Here is a 24,240-nt window from a genome sequence, read left to right as displayed (position 1 = left end):
CGCTACTATAGCGAAAGTCCCTAGTCGGGACATGTTACTAGTCATTGGCGACTTCAATGCCAAAATTGGTTCTGAAAACACAGGAATAACACAAAAATAATGGGCAAACACGGTATGGGAATAAAAAATGAGTTTGGGCGAAGCAGATGGAAACAGATATGTAATGCTTGGTTTACATTTACGAAATCCACTCGATTTCAACTGTCAATTCCATTGCTTAAACGTCAAATGAAATCCACTGGATTTCAGATGAGATTTCATTTGACGTTTAAGCAATGCAATTGACAGTTGAAATCGAGTGGATTTCGTAAATGTAAACCAAGCATTACTCTCTTTACCAATTCACACCATAACTGTTTGAAAGAGTAACAATAACAACCAGTAACATAAACTTCATTACACTCATCAATACTCACTGGTTTCTGAAAAACATCAAAACTGGTGCATTCAGTTGTAACTGTGCACGGCTTTAACCTTAATATCCGCTTTTATTTATTCCAATCATATTTTATTGGACTTTCAATTTTTCTAGATACGATCAATAATACTCCTGGAGTTTACTGCAATGTATAGCAAAGACCCAATTACTTTCTGATAATCGTTATTGCAGTTTGATTTCTCTGAGATCGATTTTCCATATCACGGATCAACTGAGAAGTTTGAAATTTTGGCATCTTGAAGGCCATATTCCTTTAGAAGTTGGTCGTTATAGGACTTCTATACAAAAATGACCGTTGTCATACTACTAACTTCTTAACTTCAAGGCCCGAATAGTGATGAACTTCTTCTACTGGATCTATAGAAAAAAAATCATCAGTTCCCTGAGGACACAGGGATCTGAGGATTTTTTTTTTTTTCAATAGAAAAAGTGTTCTCAGGGACCTGAGGAATTTTTTTCTATAGAAACATTTGTTATATAATTCGTGCATTTTGATCAGTTTGTTTCTCATTTACGTAGACACTAATTTATACATTTTTGATTGTATAGTATTTTTTATGAGTTTCAGATTCATTTAAATTTTATGAATACATACAGACCCTAAATTAAATTAATTTTCAATGTTGACACTCCCAGAAAAAAATCCCAAGACCTTCAAAAGCATTTAAGACCTTCAACAGCATTTAAGACCTGTCTGATAAAAAACCACACCCAGCATCCGAAATCCCATTAAATGCTTTAAAATCGCATCAAATAAAAATCGTGTTATTGAAATTAAAACCAAAATAATATTATCGTCAACATAATTTCAATTATGTTAATAATATTTGACTGGGCATTAGATGGTCATCGTGAAGCGTTCGGACACACAAACAAAATTATTGAGCGTTTAAGCTTGTGGATAAATAAATATTTAATTAATTTTTATAAGGCAGTTGGGCAAAAAATTAACATTTCAGATCAAAAATGTTTAAGATAATTACAAATTGATGTGACAGCTCCGTGGTAAAATTTTATTTTTCCAATAAAAAACTTGGGAGTAGGAATATCTGGAAGGTATTTAAATTAGGAAATTTAGAGATGCAGTATTAACTTTTAAGAAGAAGAAAAAAGAAAAACGAAGTCTCCTTATAGCCATACTATAAATAAACTAGACACAAAATGCCTCACTGTATTAAAGAATATATTTTCTTTTTTCAAAAAATGTGGATTTTTTAAGAATATCTTTTTAAAAAACTGTAGATTTTTAAAGAATATTTTTTTAAAAAACTAGTGGATTTTTTAAATAATATTTTTTCAAAAATCGTGGATTTTTTAAAGAATATTTTTTCAAAAATCGTGGATTTTTTAAAGAATATTTTTTCATTAATCGTGGATTTTTTTAAGAATATTTTTTCAAAAATTTTAAATTTTTTAAAGAATATTTTTTATAATACCGTGGATTTTTTAAGAATATTTTTTCAAAAAAGTGAATTTTTTAAAGAATATTTTTTCAAAAAAGTGAATTTTTAAAGAATATTTTTATTTTTTTTTTTTTGAAAAATCATGGATATTTAAGGAATATATATTATAATATCGTGGATTTTTTAAAGAAAATTTTTTTCAAAAATCTTGGATTTTTTAAAGAATATTTTTTCAAAAATCGTGGATTTTTTTTTAAAGAATATTTTTTCAAAAATCGTGGATTTTTTTAAAGAATATTTTTTCAAAAATCGTGGATTTTTTTTAAAGAATATTTTTTCAAAAATCGTGGATTTTTTATAGAATATTTTTTTTTCAAAAATCGTGGATTTTTTAAAGAATATTTTTTTCAAATATTGTGGATTTTTTAAAGAATATTTTTTCAAAAATCGTGGATTTTTTAAAGAATATTTTTTCAAAAATCGTGGATTTTTTAAAGAATATTTTTTCAAAAATCGTGGATTTTTTAAAGAATTTTTTTTCAAAAATCGTGGATTTTTTAAAGAATTTTTTTTCAAAAATCGTGGATTTTTTAAAGAATATTTTTTCAAAAATCGTGGATTTTTTAAAGAATATTTTTTCAAAAATCGTGGATTTTTTAAAGAATATTTTTTCAAAAATCGTGGATTTTTTAAAGAATATTTTTTCAAAAATCGTGGATTTTTTAAAGAATATTTTTTTCAAAAAACGTGAATTTTTTAAAATATATATTTTTAAATAATTTTTAAATGAATATTTTTTTTTCTTGAAAAATCGTAGATTTTTAAAGAATATCTTCTATAATATCGTGAATTTTTTAAAGAATATCTTTTATAATATCGTGGATTTTTTAAAGAATATCTTCTATAATATCGTGGATTTTTTAAAGAATATGTTTTCATTAATCGTGGATTTTTTAAAGAATATGTTTTCATTAATCGTGGATTTTTTAAAGAATATTTTTTCAAAAATCGTGGATTTTTTAAAGAATATTTTTTCAAAAATCGTGGATTTTTTAAAGAATATTTTTTCAAAAATCGTGGATTTTTTATAGAATATTTTTTTCAAAAAACGTGAATTTTGTAAAAAATATTTTTAAATAATTTTTAAATGAATATTTTTTTCTTTTCTTGAAAAATCGTAGATTTTTAAAGAATATCTTCTATAATATCGTGAATTTTTTAAAGAATATCTTTTATAATATCGTGGATTTTTTAAAGAATATCTTTTATAATATCGTGGATTTTTTAAAGAATATCTTCTATAATATCGTGAATTTTTTAAAGAATATGTTTTCATTAATCGTGGATTTTTTAAAGAATATCTTCTATAATATCGTGAATTTTTTAAAGAATATGTTTTCATTAATCGTGGATTTTTTAAAAAATATGTTTTCATTAATCGTGGATATTTTTTAAAATATCGTGGATTTTTTAAAGAATATTTTCTCATTAATCGTGGATTTTTTAAAGAATATTTTCTCATTAATCGTGGATTTTTTAAGAATATTTTTTTTAAAAATCGTGAATTTTTTAAAGAATATTTTTAATTTTTTTTTTTGAAAATCGTGGATTTTTTAAAATATTTTTTTTTCAAAAATCATGGATCTTTTAAAGAATATTTTTTTCAAATATTGTGGATTTTTTTAAAGAATATTTTTTCAAAAATCGTGGATTTTTTAAAGAATATTTTTTCAAAAATCGTGGATTTTTTAAAGAATATTTTTTCAAAAATCGTGGATTTTTTAAAGAATATTTTTTTCAAAAATCGTGGATTTTTTAAAGAATATTTTTTTCAAAAATCGTGGATTTTTTAAAGAATATTTTTTTCAAAAATCGTGGATTTTTTTAAGAATATTTTTAAAAAAAATCGTGAATTTTTTAAATAATATTTTTAAATAATTTTTAAATGAATATTCTTTTTTTCTTTTCTTGAAAAATCGTAGATTTTTAAAGAATATCTTTTAAAATATCGTGGATTTTTTAAAGAATATCTTCTATAATATCGTGGATTTTTTAAAAAATATCTTCTATAATATCGTGGATTTTTTAAAAAATATCTTCTATAATATCGTGAATTTTTTAAAGAATATGTTTTCATTAATCGTGGATTTTTTAAAGAATATGTTTTCATTAATCGTGGATTTTTTAAAGAATATCTTCTATAATATCGTGGATTTTTTAAAGAATATCTTCTATAATATCGTGAATTTTTTAAAGAATATGTTTTCATTAATCGTGGATTTTTTAAAAAATATGTTTTCATTAATCGTGGATATTTTTAAAATATCGTGGATTTTTTAAAGAATATTTTCTCATTAATCGTGGATTTTTTAAGAATATTTTCTCATTAATCGTGGATTTTTTAAGAATATTTTTTTTAAAAATCGTGAATTTTTTAAAGAATATTTTTAATTTTTTTTTTTTGAAAATCGTGGATTTTTTTAGAATATTTTTTTTCAAAAATCATGGATTTTTTAAAGAATATTTTTTTCAAATATTGTGGATTTTTTAAAGAATATTTTTTCAAAAATCGTGGATTTTTTAAAGAATATTTTTTCAAAAATCGTGGATTTTTAAAGAATATTTTTTTCAAAAATCGTGGATTTTTTGAAGAATATTTTTTTTCAAAAATCGTGGATTTTTTAAAGAATATTTTTTTCAAAAATCGTGGATTTTTTAAAAAATATTTTTTTCAAAAATCGTGGATTTTTTTAAAGAATATTTTTTCAAAAATCGTGGATTCTTTAAAGAATATTTTTTCAAAAATCGTGGATTTTTTTAAGGAATATTTTTTTCAAAAATCTTGGAAATTTTTAAAGAATATTTTTTTTCAAAAATCGTGGATTTTTTAAAGAATAATTTTTCAAAAATCGTGGATTTTTTAAGAAATAATTTTAAAAAATCGTCAATTTTTCAAAAAATATTTTTAAGGAATACTTTTTTCAAAAATCGTGGATTTTTTAAAAAAATACTTTTTCAAAAATCGTGGATTTTTTAAAGAATACTTTTTCAAGAATCGTGGATTTTTTAAAGAAAGAATGGATTTTTTAAATAATATTTTTGCTTCGAAGTGCTTCTTACATGAACAACTTTCATTGGATTTGGCTCGCTTCCAAAGACCCACATGGTCGATTACGGTTTTGTTTCGGGCTCCTGAGCATAGACCCAAGATTCGTCGTCTGTGAAGATCTTATATATGTCGTTTGAAGCACCGCGATCTATTTTATTCACAATTTATTTGCACCAATCCACGATTTTCCAATTTTACTGGATCTATAGAAAAAAATCCTCAGGTCCCTTAGTGCACTTTTTTCTAAAGAAAAAATTCCCTAGGTCGCTGAGGACATTTTTCTATAAAAAAAAATTCTCAAGCCCATGAGGACACTTTTTCTATAGAAAAAATTACTGTGGTACCTGGGGACACTTTTTTTCTATAGAAAAAATTCTCAGGTCCCTGAGGACACATTTTTCTGTAGAAAAAATTCCTCAGGTCCCTGAAGACACTTTTTCTGTAGAAAAAATCCACAGAAAAAAATTCCTCAGGTCCCTGAGGACACTTTTCTCTATTAAAAAATCCTCTGAGGGCACTTTTTTCTATAAAAAAAAGTTCCTCTGGTTGCTGACGACATTTTTTCTATAAAAAAAAATTCTCAAGTCCATGAGGACACTTTTTCTATAGAAAAAAATTCCTCTGATCCCTGAGGATACTTATTTCTATAGAAAAAATCCTAAAATCCCTGAGGACAATTTTTCTATAGAAAAAAATTTCTCAGGTCCCCGAGGACACTTTTTTCTATTGAAATTAAAAAATCCTCAGGTCCCAGCGGAAAATTTTTCTATGGAAAAAAACCCTCAAGTACTTGAGGGCATCTTTTCTATTGAAAAAAAATCCCTCAGGTCCCTCAAGACACTTTCCTCTATTAAAAAAATCACCTGAGGACAATTTTTTCTATAGAAAAACATTTTTTCTCTGAGGAATTTTTTTCTATGGAAAAAATAATCTCAAGTCCATGAGGACACTTTTTCCATAGAAAAAATTCCTCTGGTTCCTGAGGACACTTTTTTCCATAGAAAAAATTCCTCTGGTCCAAGAGGGCACTTTTTTCTATACAAAACAATTCTTCAGGTCCCAGAGGAAACTTTTTTTCTATAGAAAAAAATTCCTCAGGTCCCTGAAAGCACTTTTTTCTATTGAAAAAAATCCTCAGGTCCGTGAGAACACTTTTTCCTATAGAATAAAAAAATCCTCAGGTCTTTGAGGATAATTTGTTCTATAGAAAAAATTCCTCAGTTCCCTGAGGACAATTTTTTCTATAGAAGGAAATTTCTTTGGTCCATCAGGTCCATCACCTTTTTCTATAGAAAAAAAATTCTCAGATCCCTGAGGACACTTTTTTCTATAGAAAAAATTCCTCAGGACCCTGAGGACACTTTTTTTCTATAGAAGGAAATTTCTCTGGTCCATAAGGTCCATCACCTTTTTCTATAGAAAAAAATTCTCAGATCCCTGAGGACACTTTTTTCTAAAGAAAAAATTCCTCAGCACCCTGAGGACACTTTTCTCTATAGACAGAATTCCTCAAGTCCCTGAGTACACTTTTCTCTATAGAAAAAAATTCCTCAGGTCCATTAGGACACTTTTTCTACAGAAAAAATTCCTCAGGTAACTGAGAACACTTTTTCTGAAGAAAAAAAAAATTCCTCAAGTAACTGAGGACACTTTTTTCTACAGAAAACCGGTCAGGAAAGGATCAAAGTCGGGCGGGGCCGACTATATGATACCCTACACCACTGTGAATATGTAAAATATAAATCGGAGCTATATCCAGATCTTAACCGATTTCGATATAAATTTTTTCTCTGAGGAATTTTTTTCTATGGAAAAAATAATCTCAGGTCCCTGAAGACACTTTTTTCTAAAAAAATTTGTTTCTATAGAAACAAAATCCTCAGGTACGTGAGAACACCTTTTCCTATAGAAAAAAATTCCTCAGATCCCTGAAGACATGGAAATTTTTTCCATGAGGATTTTTTTTCTATGGAAAAAATAATCTCAAGTCCATGAGGACACTTTTTCCATAGAAAAAATTCCTCTGGTCCCTGAGGAAACTTTTTTCTATAGAAAAAAATTCCTCAGGTCCCTTAGGACACTTTTTTCTATAGAAAAAAATATTCCTCAGCTCTTTGAGGATAATTTTTTCTTTTTTCTAAAAAAATTTGTTTCTATAGAAACAAATTCCTCAGGTCCCAGAGGACACTTTTTCTATAGAAAAAAAATTCCTCAGGTCCCTGAAGACACTTTCCTCTATTAAAAAAATCCTCTGAGGACAATTTTTTCTATAGAAAAAAATTACTCAGGTCCATGAGGAAATTTTTTCCCTGAGGATTTTTTTTTCTGTGGAAAAAATAATCTCAAGTCCATGAGGACACTTTTTCCATAGAAAAAATTCCTCTGGTCCAAGAGGACACTTTTTTCTATAGAAAAAAATTCCTCAGATCCCTTTGGACACTTTTTTCTATAGAAAAAAAATCCTCAGGCCCCTGAGGACATGTTTTCTATATTAAAAAATTACTCAGACACCTGAGGACACTTCTTTATAAAAATTTTTTTTTCTATAGAAAAAAGTGTCCTCAGAGACCTGAGGAATTCAATTCTTCAGGTCCCAGAGGACACTTTTTTCTATAGAAAAAAAATCCTCAGGTCCCTGAGGGCACTTTTTTCTATACAAAACAATTCTTCAGGTTCCAGAGGAAACTTTTTTTCTATAGAAAAAAATTCCTCAGGTCCCTGAAAGCACTTTTTTCTATTGAAAAAAATCCTCAGGTCCGTGAGAACACTTTTTCCTATAGAATAAAAAAAATCCTCAGGTCTTTGAGGATAATTTGTTCTATAGAAAAAATTCCTCAGTTCCCTGAGGACAATTTTTTCTATAGAAGGAAATTTCTTTGGTCCATCAGGTCCATCACCTTTTTCTATAGAAAAAAAAATTCTCAGATCCCTGAGGAGACTTTTTTCTATAGAAAAAATTCCTCAGGACCCTGAGGACACTTTTTTTCTATAGAAGGAAATTTCTCTGGTCCATAAGGTCCATCACCTTTTTCTATAGAAAAAAATTCTCAGATCCCTGAGGACACTTTTTTCTAAAGAAAAAATTCCTCAGGACCCTGAGGACACTTTTCTCTATAGACAGAATTCCTCAAGTCCCTGAGTACACTTTTTGTTGGGAAAACACTTTGTATCAAAATACTTTGCTTTAAATTGTTTCAACAAACATATTCTTCTTTGAAAAATATTGTGTATTGTAATTTGAAAATGTCAAATATTTTTTTTTCATTCTATCGATTCTATTGCTTGTCGTCTAGTAGTGTTGTTCTGAATTTCAATTTGTCAATTGTTTTTGTTCCTTAATAAATTTTGTATAAAATTGAATATCTTTGTGTTCCGCTTAATTGGCAAATATATAAGGGGAAAATCTTTCCGAAAAGAAGAAAGAAGACACATATTCCCAAGAGGTTATGGGCCCAGAACGTTGTGGTCAATATTAAGCGGAATTGGATTGTGTGGTTAACGCAAGAACATAGAAAACAATTAAAATGGCGTCGTCTCCAATGTTCCAGATTGAGAAGCTAGATGAACACAATTATGAGACATGGTCAGTGCAGATGCGCAGTGTTCTCATTCACTCGGGATGCTGGAAACATGTAAATGGTGATCTAAAGAAAGTTTCGAGTTGGACTGCCGAACAAAAGCAAGCATGGGACGATGTTGATGAAAAGGCTCTTGCTTCTTTGACTCTTTGTGTGAAGCCTTCCCAACTGAACTACATCAAAAATTGCAGTACGTCAAATGATGCCTGGGAAAAGCTTAAAGATGTGTATAAGCCTAGTGGACCTATGCAAAAAGTGTCCTTGTATAAGAAGCTGTTAAATGTCAACATGAAGGACAGCAAAAATATGTCTGAATATTTGAACAAATTCTCTAGCATTTCAGATCAACTGGCAGAAGCTGGGATTCAAATCCAGGAGGAACTTTTGGTAAAAATCCTATTGTCAAGTTTGGAAAAGGATTATGAAAATTTTGTAATAGCCATGGAAACAAGGGACAATCTTCCTACCCTTATGGTGTTAAAACAGAAATATTGGAAGAATGGGATCGGCGAGAAAAAGGTACGAGTGGAAATATATCATCAAATCAGCAAGCATTTGGGGCTGTTGGTGTAAAAGGAAAAAGGAATGATGGTAAGAAAAGTGATCAAAAGAAAGAAAAAGGAGCATGTTTTATTTGTGGCAAAAAGGGTCACTACGCTAACAAGTGCAAGTTCAAAGATGGTGGACACAAATCGTTCACAGTGATCGCTGTTGCTGCCGGAGCGCAAACAGAAAATAATTCAACGCAATGGTGTGTTGACAGTGGGGCAACAAGCCATATGTGTTCCTTGAAGAATTATTTTACAAGTCTTGAAGATTCGGATGAAACCATAATGTTAGCAGACAAGAAAGTCATCAAAGCCAAAGGAAAAGGTTTCGTCGAATTGCGAGTAAAAGGATTAAATATTAAGCTGAAGAATGTCATTTACTGTCCAGAATTGAATGGAAACTTTATTTCCGTTAACAAGATGGTTGAAAATGGATGTTCCGTGAAATTTTTCAAAGATGGTGCTATGATTACGGATGAAGGCCGTATGTTATTGCGAGCTGCCAGGGAAAATGGTTTGTTCGTTTTCGATGCTCAACCTGTAAGTAACCAAATTTGTTCGATTAACACTTCCGATAGTTTATGGCATAGAAGATTTGGACACCTAAATTACCAGAGTCTGAAAGAATTATGCTCAAAGAATTTGGTCAAAGGTATGACATTCAATTCCCACTGTAGCGACAAATGTGATGTGTGTATGACTGGAAAAATACACGTTGCATCGTTTCCCAAACAATCGGAGAGAAGATCAAAGGACTTGCTTGAAGTGATTCATTCGGATGTATGTGGTCCGATGAGAGTTGATTCAGTTGGTGGATCAAAGTACTTCGTGACATTTATTGATGATAAATCCCGTAGGATATTCACATATTTCATGAAGAACAAGTCCGAAGTTTTCGAGAAGTTTAAAGCATTTAAGACCATGGTGGAGTTGCAAACGGGTTGCAAAATTAAAGCTTTGAGAAGCGATAATGGTGGAGAATACCTTAGCAACGAATTTAACAAGTATCTTGAAACCAATGGTATTAAAAGGCAATTAACTGTCCCCTACACCCCACAACAAAATGGTGTAGCGGAAAGAGCAAATCGCACATTAGTTGAAATGGGACGTTGCCTTCTTATTGAATCAGGACTCGATCAAAATTTGTGGGCTGAAGCGGTTGCTACTGCAACATATCTAAGAAATAGAAGTCCATCAAAAAGTTTGGAAAACACTACTCCAATGGAGGTATGGTCTGGTCGGAAACCAAATGTTAATCATTTGAGAGTTTTTGGTTCTAAAGCTGTTGCGCTGAACAAAAGGGCAACTTGGAAGTTTCAAGAAAAAGGCGAGAGAATGGTCATGGTTGGATATTCATTAGTATCTAAAGCTTATAGGCTCTACGATTACAAATCTAAGAGAGTTGTGGAAAGACGAGACGTTATCTTTGATGAAGATAAAACATTAGAAAAATCTCAAGAGTAAGTGCCAGAAATGTATTTTTATGTGCCATCGGAAAACTTAGAAACCCAGGAATCTGTCGAAGGAGAAATAGAGGAGACTAATGAAGAAATCGATGAGGAACAGTCAAGTTCGGATGACAGTTTTCAAGAAACAGAAGAATTTCTCGGATTTACTTCTTCAGATGATCAAGAAAATCCTGAACCTACAGATGCCCGAAGAGGACGAGGTAGACCTAAGATTATTCGAAATGGTAGACCTGGTCGTCCCCGAAAAGAATACAACTTACTGAATAATGTGGTGGAGGATAGTATTCCTAAAACATACAAAGAAGCAATATCCAGTAAATTATGTGCCAAGTGGAAGCAAGCCATGGAGAATGAGATGCTATCACATCATCAAAAGAATACGTGGACAATGCAGGATCTTCCGCCTGGATGTAAGCCAATCAATTGCAAATGGGTTTTCGCAGCAAAGAAAAATAAGAACGGTCAGGTGGAGCGATATAAAGCACGGCTAGTCGCTAAAGGTTGTAGTCAGAAATTCGGCATAGACTACAATGAAACTTTTTCGCCTGTGGTAAGATATTCAAGTATTCGAATGATACTTGCATTAGCAGTAGAACATAAAATGCACTTGCACCAACTAGATGTTGTCACCGCGTATTTACATGGAGATTTGCATGAAGAAATCTATATGCGTCAGCCAGAAGGATTTATCGATGAGAAGAACAAAAATAAAGTCCTACGCTTAAACAAATCCATTTATGGCCTTAAACAAGCGGGTCGGGAGTGGAACTCAACGCTAAATGATTTTCTGTGCAAGATTGGATTTGAAAGATGTGACAACGAGCCTTGTTTATATAAATCAAATCGAAACGGTCATTTAATGCTAATAGCTGTCTATGTGGATGATTTAATAATTGGATGTGAAAATGAAAAGGAAATTTTGAAACTGAAGGAGGAAATTGCAACCAATTTTGAAGTGACCGATAAAGGATTGTTAGAGCACTTCCTGGGAATGGAAGTTCAACGAGATGGAAAAACTGGTGAGATTAAAATATGTCAAACTAACTTTATAAATGAAATTTTGAAAGAGTACGGTATGGAGAACTGTAAGCCAGTTTCAGTACCACACACTCCTGGTTTTCAAAGTAAGTGTGAAGGTGAATGCAGAAAAACAGATCCCACCGAATATCAATCTCTGATCGGCTCCTTGCTGTACTTGGCTCTGACAACTCGCCCTGATATACTCCATTCGGTTACCAAGCTTTCGCAAAGAAATAAGGATCCACACGTGGAACATTTGACAGCAGCAAAACATATTTTACGATATTTGAAAGGAACTAAAGATATGAAACTGCACTTTAGTTGTGGAAATGGTAAACTCATTGGTTACGCAGATGCTGATTGGGGCGGATGCACTACAGATCGGAAGTCATATTCCGGATCAGTATTTTTTATTGGAAATTGTGTGATTTCCTGGGAGTCCAAGAAACAAGATATAGTCGCTTTGAGTAGTACGGAAGCAGAGTATGTGTCAACTTCAAACGCATCAAAGGAAGCTGTATATTTAAGCCGATTACTACGCGAACTTGGATTTCTGAACGAAGAAACTGTTACTATCAACGTTGACAATCAGGGAGCTTTGCAGTTGGCATCCAACCCGGTTCATCATAAAAGGACAAAGCATGTGGACATCAAGTATCATCATATCCGGGATCTAATAAAATCAAATACAATAAAATTGGTTTATTGTCCAACAGATGATATGGTTGCCGACATATTTACAAAGAACCTAGCGAAATCGAAACATCAGAAATTTGTCAATTTAATCAATTTGAAGTAACTCAAAATGTAAAGAATATGCATGTTGTGGTGGAGTGTTGGGAAAACACTTTGTATCAAAATACTTTGCTTTAAATTGTTTCAACAAACATATTCTTCTTTGAAAAATATTGTGTATTGTAATTTGAAAATGTCAAATATTTTTTTTCATTCTATCGATTCTATTGCTTGTCGTCTAGTAGTGTTGTTCTGAATTTCAATTTGTCAATTGTTTTTGTTCCTTAATAAATTTTGTATAAAATTGAATATCTTTGTGTTCCGCTTAATTGGCAAATATATAAGGGGAAAATCTTTCCGAAAAGAAGAAAGAAGACACATATTCCCAAGACTTTTCTCTATAGAAAAAAATTCCTCAGGTCCATTAGGACACTTTTTCTACAGAAAAAATCCCTAAGGTAACTGAGAACACTTTTTCTGAAAAAAAAATTCCTCAAGTAACTGAGGACACTTTTTTCTACAGAAAACCAGTCAGGAAAGGATCAAAGTCGGGCGGGGCCGACTATATGATACCCTACACCACTGTGAATATGTAAAATATAAATCGGAGCTATATCCAGATCTTAACCGATGTCGATATAATTTGGCACATTTATTTCCAGGCCGAATTCAGTTACACATTCCAAATATCATTGAAATCGGACGTAAATAGCGTATTTGGTGTAGCAAATACGTGAAATCGGCCGAAAATATATATGGGAGCTATATCCAAATCTGAACAAATTTCGATATAATTTGGCACATTTATTTCTAGACCGAATTCAGTCACACATTAAAAATTTGATCAACATCGGACGCATATAGCGTGTTTGGTGCAGCAAATACGTGAAATCGGGCGAAAATATATATGGGAGCTATATCCAAATCTGAACCGATTTTCACCAAAAGCAATAGCGTTCTTCATATGGCTAAAAAAATAGTAGTCCCCAATTTTCAGCTGAATCGGACAAAAAATGCGACCTGTACGTTGCGAACAAAAATACATGGACAGACAGACAGACGGACGGACATGCATAAATCGATTATATCCCCAAAAGGAACTATGGGTATATTTCGCTTCCTTTCGTATGTTACATACAAATGCACAAAGACATAATACCCCTTACCACAGTGTGGTGTAGGGTATAAAAATCTTCAGGCCGTTGCGGACACTGTTTTCTATAGAAAAAAATCCATAGGATAATAAGGACACTGTTTAAAAAAATTTCTAAGGCCCCTGAGGACACTTTTTTCTATACACGCTTCCTCATATAATGATCCAAAAGCCATAAAAAATACTACAATGACCAACTGAAATAACGGGTTGGCACGACAACTATTGAAAGAAATGGCTTTCAAAATTACGAGTCAGTTTAATGATTGATATGAGGGTCAATTCCCTCAGGTACATCATCCAGTTTAAGGTCACTTTTCGGAACGTTTTGAAATTTTAATAGCGGGTATGGTGGTGATCTTGACTACAACATTATATATATTTGTTTTTGCTAAGGGAAGCCAAGACCTCCGGTGTTATTGACCCCGAAATAAACCTATATTAAGGGCCAGTACTTTATACATCTCCTGTTCTAAAGATTTTAGTACTCATTGTGGCTCAGGTTTATTTTAAAGAGCTAAATGCGCATTACTTTAAGGAAGCTTATTTCAAGCCTAAATCCAATTGCAAATCTGACTTCTACAACACTTCCTCGTGTTGGATTATTTCAATTTATCGTCTTACAAATTTCCTAACGCACCATGGAGATTCATAAAAAATACCCAGACACCCAACATTTTTTATCTCTCTCTTTCTTTCCTTCCCATTGGGTAGATAAGTTACGATTCCATTTCTTCTTATCTACATAAATGAAAATCTAATCAAATTAAGTTATAAATGACATGAATTGAATGGCTATATAATGCGATTACAAATTCGATCCAAGTAATACAAACTATTAGGAAAATAAAATTAAAAAAAAAACAATACAATACAAAAATCTTATCGTTCGTTGTTTAGTACTATTTCTTCTTCTTTATCATCATCATTATGATCGTCGTCTGCTCTGTTCAGCTGTGCTTCTTCCCAACTCACTCGCATGTATCGTATAAATGTCAGTATGTTTGTATGAACGGTTTAACAAAAATCCAACAAAATAATTTATTGCTATTTAAGTTGTATTTTATTTCACGGTTACTTGCTCTCTATATTAGCGCCTTGAGTTTTGAGCGTACATAGAAGAAGAAGTGTTACGTTTATGTCAGTCAGTCAGTCAGTCAGTGGGTCTGTCTATTATTTTCTACTTGTTGGTGTCTAGGCCTGGCTGGCCCTCTTCTTTTTCATGCACTAATTGTAGGAGGTTTTTAAACTTTGATTTGCTGCCAAGCCATAGCTCATGGGAGTGGAGTTGTTGTTGCCAACTCCGTACTTAGTTGTATTATTATAATCACAAACTTTTGTAGTTGTTATTTGACTCTTCCTCTTTTCAGCTAAGAAGAAAGTTTAAACTACTAAGATTTCAAGAAGATAATGATATCGAAGAAATGGAAACAGCACCTAATTTTATGCTCATGTCTATGAACACCTGAACCCTTATAATTGTTTCCAATTACACAGATTGTTAAACATATGTTGAAACTAGAAAGAAAATGTGCCGTTCCATTACCATTTTCTTCCAACTTTCAATTGTTATGAAAGCAAGTAAAAGCTTGTAAACAAATCTGTAGAATGTAACCTGATGAGCTAGGCATGACAGTTTAAATACCTGAAAATATCAGATCATCATCATCTTTGCTAATGTTTCTCCAAAAAAGTTTCCGTTTCTCTTCGATGTATTGCCAATAAAAAGTCCTTTTGTATCTTCTAAAATGCTAGATCTTATATGATTTCTTGACCTTTTAGTATCACACTTTCTGTCATATGTTCTAATTCTAAAAATTCCAAAAAACAATTACAGCTTAGCCACTTCAAACATCTTGATGTCATTGTGAAATGCCTCGCTATTATTATTATTTTTTTATGTGACAAATTTTTAATGCATTAATGCATGATGGCATCTTCGAATGATTTTTATTGCCTTTCCGCTTTTTTCCTTGCTGGATGTTCTGTTAGCCAACTGATGTAGTACACAATGGAAACTATTTGAACAAGTAAAAAAGTATCAGTCGGCTTTGCCGACAGAGATATACCCTCAGCCTGTGCAAATTGAAACACTTTTTTCACAAAAAAACTTATGTATTTAGGGAGTTCAAAAATTTTGCGGAAAAGGTACTTAAAGGAATGGACCGACCATGGGGGTGCCATAGGGGGCTTTTACACCCTTCGGGCTGTTTTCTCAAGAAGTATGGACTTGCCCCTGAAACAACTTTTACCATCGTAATTGAGGCAGCGAATGTAAGTTGCTTCAACAAAAATCAAAGTAATTCAAGAGCAGGTCTTAAAGTGAACTTATCCAAAATTTTGTGTGGGAGGTACGGAATGGAGTGGACAAATATAGTCCATATTCGAACCTGATAAAAATATCTGGTAGATATTATGAGAATGTGTAAAGTATGGACCAAATCGGTCACTCCCATCAAGAGTTATCGTGCGCACAATTTTTCTGAATATTTTTGAACTTTTGTGGCGTAGGTGCCTGAAGGAGTGGACCGATATAGCTAATCTACGAACTTAAACTAAGTTTGGAAACAATATTACGAAGTCCACATTTTGGCCGGAATCGGCATTTCCGTTCGAGAATTATCTTGCGCTTCCACCCATAAGCATGGTGTCATAGGGTTTGTTTTACAACTTTCAGGCTATTTTTTCAGGAAGTATGGACTTGCCCCTGAGGAATCTTGTACCTTCGTATAGGGGACAGTGAATACAAGATGTTACAACAAAAACCAAGGCGATTCGAGAGCAGGTCCTAAACTCAACTTTTCCGAAATTTTGTGTGGGAGGTACTCGAAGGAGTTTGCCGATTGAGTCCATTATCGAACCTCATCTAAGTCTGGTAGAAATTTCATAATGTGCAAAGTATAGACCAAATCGGTTACTCCCTTCAAGAGTTATCGTACGCACAAATTTTCCGAACATTTTCGAACTTTTGTGAGGGAGGTACCGGAAGGAGTTGACCGATATAATCCATCTTTGAACTTGAACTAAGTTTGGACAAAATATTACGAAAGCCAAATTATCTTGCGCTCTAACCACTACACACGGTGTCATTGGGTTTTTTGTAACTTTCAGGCTATTTTCTCAGGAAGTATAGACTTGCCCCTAATGAAACTTACAGCGTCGTATAGAGGACAGCGAATACAACTTGCGTAAACAAAAATCAAAGCGATTCGAACTTTTCCGAAATTTTGTGTGGGAGGTACCCGAAGGAGTGGACCGATTGAGTCCATATTAGAACCTCAACTAAGTTTGGTAGAAATTACACGATGTACAAAGTATGGACTAATTCGGTTACTCCCTTCAAGAGTTATCGTGCGGACAATTTTTCCGAACATTTTTGAACTTTTGCGGGGGAGGTACCTGAAGGAGTGGACCGATATGGCCCATCTTCGAACTTAAATCAAATCTGGACAAAATATTTCGATACCCAAAATTTGAACCGAATCGATTGATCCGTTCGAGAGTTATCGTGCGCTGCAGCCAGACAGACAGACGGACGGACATTGCTAGATCGACTCAAAATTGTCTGAAACGGATATCGTATAAACATACTTGGGGTCTAAAAACATTATTTCGATGAGGCACATTTTTGGTCGTATCTAAGTGTAAATACCCTCTTTAGCCTAAAGGCTGAGGGTATAAAAAGTGTCTTCAGGGACCTGTTGATATTTTGTTTTTTTATACGGAAGTGTCTTCATTCACCTGAGTAATTTTTTTCTATAGAAAAAAGTGTCCGCAGGGACCTGAGGAATTTTTTTCTATAGAAAACAAGTGAGCAAAGGCTATAGTCGGGACAGGGCCGACCATGTGTTACCCTACACCACTACCCTCTGTGCATAAGTTTTTCACTGATAAACATTTCTTTTAGACAATATAATCCGAATGCCATCTAACATTATATGCATCTTTCTCTCGGGACCCCCATAAGCAACCAAAATTTCGTGACCATCCGATCAAAATTGCGACCTGTAGCGTGATTGCAAAAAATGGAAGAATTGGATGCATTGTGGTATATCCCTTGTTTGGCCACCTTCGCCAACCTACTTTACACCAATTTAAAGGTAATATTTTCTTCTTCTACCGACCCCTACTAGAAGCCGATATATTCACAAAGAATAAAACTTTGAATTTGTCTCCACATGAGTTTTTCCCCATTCCGACTCCTAAATATAATCCGACTATCACCACAATCAATAGGCTTTTTCCTCTGTGGAGCCAGCATCTACCCCTAAAATCTCGTGACTATCCGATCAAAATTCCAACCCGTAGCGTGATTACAAAAAATTAAAAAATGGATATATTACTGACTTTTGCGATATCTCGGTTGTTTGCCCACCTACACCAACATACTTTGCATCAATATAAAGGAGATATTTTCTTCTACCATTGGCGGGCTTTCTTTTTGGAATACTCCTACCAGAAGCATAAGAAAAAAACGTTGACTTTTCTCCACATAAGCTTTTTGCTTATTCCGACTCCTGAATATTATCCGACCATCACCAAACTTAATAGGCTTCTTCCTCTGAGGGACGCGCATCAACTCCCAAAAAATTCGTGAAAATTGCGACCTGCAGCGTGATTACAAAAAAATCGGAAAATGGGATGCATTACCGACTATTGCGATATCTCTGTTGTTTGACCACCTACGACAGCCTACTGTACATCGTTGTAGAGCTGATTTTTTCTACTTTCCTTGCCAGGTTTTGCTTTTGATATACCTCTTAAAGAAACAGAGCTATTGGCTTTGAAATAAAACGTTGACCTTTTCTCCAAATAAGTTTTTGCCCATTCCGACCCCTGAATATTATCCGACCACCATCAAAATCAATAGGCTTCTTCCTCTGTGGGAACCCCATTAACTCCCAAAATTTCGTGACGATCCGATCGAAATTGCGACCTGTAGCGCGATTTTGAAAAAAATTAAAAATGGGATGTATTACCGACTATTGCTATATCTCCGTTATTTGGCCACCTACGCAAACCTGCTTTGAATCATTGTAAAGGTGGGATATTCTTCTTTCATAGTCAGGCTTTGCTTTTGGAAGATCCCCAACCAAAGCTGTGATATTCGTCATTATAACTCAAATCGCAAAAATAAAAAGTTGGACAGACGGACGGCCTGACGGACGGACACACATAGCCAGATCGACTCAGCTCGTCGAGACATTCATTTTGGTATATATAAGTATGGGTCTACGGCCATTATTTCGATGCGTTACAAACTTTTTGGCCAAAACCAACTTATAATACCCTCCCCACATAGTGGTGTAGGGTATAAAAATGTCCTCAGGGTCCTGATAATATTATGTTTTCTATAGAAAAGTGTCCTTAGGGACCTGAGGAATTTTTTTCTATAGAAAAAAGTGTCCTCAGGGACCTGATAAAATTTTGTTTTTTTTATACGAAAGTGTCTTCAGTCACCTGAGGAATTTTTTTCTATAGAATCGACACTTTTTTCTATAGAAAAAAATTCCTCAGGTCCCTGAGGACACTTTTTTCTATAGAAAAAAATTCCTCAGGTCCTGAGGACACTTTTTTCTATAGAAAAAAATTCCTCAGGTCCTGAGGACACTTTTTTCTATAGAAAAAAATTCCTCAGGTCCCTGAGGACACTTTTTTCTATAGAAAAAAATTCTTCAGGTTCCCGAGGACACTTTTTTCTATACAAAAAAAATCCTCAGGTCCCTGAGGACACTTTTTTCTATAGAAAAAAATTCCTCAGGTCCCTGAGGTCTATAGAAAAAATCCTAGGGTCTTTGAGGACACTTTTTCCTATCGAAAACTCGTCTATAATAGATTCCCTTCAGCTCGTCTTTAATATACCCCCAATTTTTAAAGAATATTTTTAAAACGTGGATTTTTTTAAAAAATATTTCCAAAGGGTGTTTTTTTAAAGAATATTTTCAAAACGTGGTTTTTAAAGAATATTTTCAAAACCTGGATTTTTGAAGAATATTTTCAAAACGTGGAGTTTTTAAAGAATATTTTCAAAACGTGGATTTTTTAAAGAATATTTTCAAAACGTGGATTTTTTAAAGAATATTTTCAAAACGTGGATTTTTTAAAGAATCTTTTCAAAGCGTGGATTTTTTTAAAGGATATTTTCAAAATGTGGTTATTGTTAAAGATAATTTTCAATACTTAGATTATTTAAACAATATTTTCTAAACGTGCATTTTTTAAACAGCATTTTCAAAACGTGGATTTTTGAAACAGCATTTTCCAAACTTGGATTTTTTAAACAATATTTTATAACGTGCATTTTTTAAACAACATTTTCAAAACGTGGATTTTTTAAACAACACTTTCAAAACGTGGATTTTTTAAACAACACTTTCAAATCCCGGATTTTTTAAACACTATTTTCAAAACAATATTTTCCAAAGTGCATTTTTTAAAAAATATTTTCAAATCGTGGATTTTTTTAAATAACATTTTCAAAACGTTGATTTTAAAGCAATATTTTCAAAATGTGGGTTTTTGTTAACAATATTTTAAAGAAACAAGATTTTAAAGAAAATTTTTGGATTTTTAAAGAAAATTTTCAATGCGTGGATTTTTTAAAAAATATTTTGAAAACGTGGATTTTTTAAAGAATATTTTCAAATCGTGGATTTTTGTTAACAATATTTTAAAAACGTAGATTTTTTAAACAATATTTTTTAAAGAATGTATTCAAATTTTGTATTTTTTACAGAATATTTTCAAAACGTGGAGTTTTTAAGCTCGTCTTTAATATACCCCCAATTTTTAAAGAATATTTTCAATACGTGGATTTTTTAAAGAATATTTTCAAATGGTGAATTTTTTAAAGAATATTTTCAAAACGTGGATTTTTTTAAAGAAAATTTTCAGAACGTGGTTTTTTAAAGAATGTTTTCAAAACGTGGGTTTTTAAAGGATATTTTTAAAACATGGATTTTTAAAAAATATTTTCTAAACGTGGATTTTTTAAAGAATATTTTCCAAAACTTTAATTTTTAAAAGAACATTTGCCAAACCGTAGTTTTTTTAAAGAATATTTTCAATACTTAGATTATTTAAACGATATTTTCAGTACATAGATTTTTATAGAATATTTTCAAAACATTGATTTTTTACAGAATATTTTCAAAACTTGGATTTTTACAGAATATTTTCAATACTTGGATTTTTTAAACAGTATTTGGTTTTTTAACAGTATTTTCAAAACGTTGATTTTTTAAACAATATTTTGAAAACGTGTTTTTTCAAACAATATTTTGAAAACGTGGATTTTTTAACAATATTTTAAAAAAGTGGATTTTTAAACAATGTTTCCAAAACTTGTTTTTTTTTTTTAAACAATAGTTTCAAAACGGGGATTTTTTTAACAATATTTTAAAAACGTGGATTTTTTTAAACAATTTTTTAAAAATGTGGATTTTTTAAACAATATTTTTAATTCAAAATTTGTTTTTTTACAAAATATTTTCATAACCTGGAATTTTTAAGAATATTTTTAACCTGTCTAGAAAGACTTCCTTCAGCTCGTCTACAAAAAGTCCCTTCCAAAACTTTTTATAATTTATACAAATTCATTCAACTCCACGTCTGAATTACACCAAAAATAGATAAGCTAAAGCAATTAACAGGTCATTAACAGCCAAAGATTGATAAAAGAAAATGTGATTCGATAATAATTTCTCGAACAGGTGGAGCTATTCATTTCTTTTACCTTCCCATCTATGGATCAATTTAATATTTAACTGTCATATTTTTAAGAAATGATTGCAAAATTTATTTAACAAATATGGTTGTTCTTTAAAAAAAAAGGCAAACAATAATGGGTCATTAACAAAAGCAACCACAAAACACTTTTGGGTTTCCCACCTACACACAGTGTATCTAATTTGAACATACATATGTCTACAAATGTTTTGAAGAAGTCACAAGCACACTTAAATATGTTTGTAGGTAGGATGTACACATGTTTGACATGTTATTACGGCCGTCTTAATACCACTTACCTGTTATCCATGTAATATTGGAACCCCGTATTGACCCCGGAGCTGATAATGCCTCAATAAGATCCCATGGTTTCTTGGTGGTATTATCTGCACGTCCCTGTAAGGGAACACCAACAACCGGCACAAAATGATAACAGCAGAAAATAATTGCACAGAGTGCCAGCAATTTTGAAAACTGCATGGCGTTTTTTGTATTTTTTTGTTTTTATCGGAATTTTTTTATATCGGTTACGAATTTCAATTACACTTCACTTTGGTATTTCAAAATAAGAAGGGAGACACTGACCGTAAGTAATGTTTTTAAAAACAAATTTACACGACGCACACACAAATGTAATTCAAATCAAAAATGAAGTAAAACAACCGTCGGACAAGTGAAGAGAAGAACAACGATGATCAAGAGACGTCCCAAACGAAAGCTAACGGCGAACTCGCAGAGAATGCTTGTCGGTGGTTTCTTTTATTCACAACGTAACGATCGTCAGCTGTTATAAAAATGCAGGGAGTTGACAGATTATTGTTGGGTAATGTGGGGAAAATATGTGGGGAGTTTTTACTTTAAACCAGTGATGGCCAAAAACACACATTTGCAGATTATAACTTGCGCTAGTGTGAGTGGAAACCTAAACAATGCGTTAACTAAAAAACGAAAAATCCAACATTTCAAAGATTAAGGAAAACGCATTTAAAAATATGGATTCCTTAAATATAAATATTCGAATAAAATTGTAGGTATTTTTAAATATTTTTATTGGAATCCAAAGAAGTCAATATGAGTGGATGCTTTCAAAGACTATAGACACCTATCTGCTACCTCCTACCTATCTACATAAATTCCCCTTGGAGGACGATTCCAACCAATAGAATCCATTGTCGATAATTGAAAGCAGAAGGTTGGAATATTAACAATTTATATACGTTTATTTATACAATTGTTTATTAATATTTTATTTATTTTAAATGAAGTAATTAATAAAATCAATAATATTTCGGTTTATCAATAATTTATTTAATTAAAAACACACATAAAATTATTAGATAAAGAACATCGAATGTTTGTCTTGCATTGACAAACGTACGAAATTTGAAGTCTTTATTGAAACCGAAACGGGCTTTAATAACCTTGAAAGGGAGGCAAATTATATTCAAAGAAGTCTATAGACGGGATGAAGGGAATCTCTATAGCTGAAGGGCGTTTTATAGACGAGCTGAAGGGAGTATTTATAGACGGGAATTTGTTCTCTATAGAAAAAGTGACCTCATGGACCTGAGGAACTTTTTTCTATAGCAAAAATTGTCCTCATGGACCTGAGGAACTTTTTTCTATAGCAAAAATTGTCCTCAGAGACCTGACGAATTTTTTTCTATAGAAAAAAGTGTCCTCAGGGAACTGAGGAATTTTTTCTATTGAAAAAAGTGACCTCGACGACCTGAGAATTTTTTTTCCTAAAGAAAAAGTGTCCTCAGGGACCTGAGGAATTTGTTTCTATAGAAAAAAGTGTGCTCAGGGACCTGAGGCATTTTTTTCTATAGAAAAAAGTGTCCTCATGGAACTGAGGAATTTTTTTCTATAGAGTCCTCAGGGACCTGAGGAATTATTTTCTATAGAAAAAAGGCCTCAGTAACCTGAAGAATTTTTTCTCGGGGACCTGACGAATTGTTTTCCAATAGAAAAAAGTTTCCTCAGGGACCTGAGGATTTGTTTCCTATAGAAAATAATGTCCTTTAGGGACCTGGGGATTTTTTCTATAGAAAAAAGTGTCATAAGGAACCTGACGATTTTTTTCTATAGAAAAAAGTGTCCTCAAGGACCTGAGGAATTTTTTTCTATAGAAAAAAGTGTCCTCAGGGACCTGAGGAATTTTTTTCTATAGAAAAAAGTGTCCTCAGGGACCTGAGGATTTTTTTCTATAGAAAAAAGTGTCCTCAGGGACCTGAGGATTTTTTTCTATAGAAAAAAGTGTCCTCAGGGACCTGAGGAATTTTTTTCTATAGAAAAAAGTGTCCTCAGGGACCTGAGGATTTTTTTTCTATAGAAAAAAGTGTCCTCAGGGACCTGAGGATTTTTTTTCTATAGAAAAAAGTGTCCTCAGGGACCTGAGGATTTTTTTTTCTATAGAAAACAGTGTCCTCAGGGACCTGAGGATTTTTTTTCTGTAGAAAAAAGTGTCCTCAGGGACCTGAGGAATTTTTTTCTATAGAAAAAAGTGTCCTCAGGGACCTGAGGAATTTTGTTCTATAGAAAAAATTGTCCTCAGGGACCTGAGGAATTTTGTTCCATAGAAAAAATTGTCCTCAGGGACCTGAGGAATTTTGTTCTATAGAAAAAATTGTCCTCAGGGACCTGAGGAATTTTGTTCTATAGAAAAAATTGTCCTCAGGGACCTGAGGAATTTTGTTCTATAGAAAAAATTGTCCTCAGGGACCTGAGGAATTTTGTTCTATAGAAAAAAGTGTCCTCAGGGACCTGAGCAAATTTTTTCTATAGAAAAAAATCCTCAGGTCCGTTACTTACTTACTTAGCTGGCCTTTTACAGAACATTTGTTCCATAAGCCGAACTAAGAAAAAATCTCCAATCCTCTCTGTTTGCTGCTGTATTTTCCCAATCTGGGATATGTAGCTTTGTGATATCTCGTTTCACTTGTTCGCTCCAACGAAACTTTGGCCTTCCAGATCTGCGAGAACCTCCATGAGGAGGAAATTTTTTCTATGGAAAAAGGTGTCCTCAGGGACCTGAGGAAATTTTTTCTATAGAAAA

At 32.4% G+C, this 24,240-nt stretch overlaps 1 protein-coding gene across 1 annotated transcript in view; it reads right to left on the bottom strand.

Moving 5' to 3' along the window:
• The window catches only part of LOC141393916 (venom dipeptidyl peptidase 4), a 45,612-nt gene extending 23,687 nt beyond the window's left edge, over window positions 1–21,925 (bottom strand). Inside the window, exon 1 of the mRNA XM_073967543.1 lies at window positions 21,482–21,925. Coding sequence (XP_073823644.1) covers window positions 21,482–21,662 — 181 coding nt within the window. The 5' untranslated portion in view covers window positions 21,663–21,925. The remainder of the gene's footprint in view (window positions 1–21,481) is intronic.
• Window positions 21,926–24,240: the final 2,315 nt, after the last annotated feature.

This window comes from Musca autumnalis, unplaced genomic scaffold, assembly GCF_047663935.1.
Source record: "Musca autumnalis isolate F117 unplaced genomic scaffold, ASM4766393v1 scaffold_2, whole genome shotgun sequence".
Classification (NCBI taxonomy): Eukaryota; Metazoa; Arthropoda; class Insecta; order Diptera; family Muscidae; genus Musca; species Musca autumnalis.
This window is presented reverse-complemented; position numbering and strand designations above follow the sequence as displayed.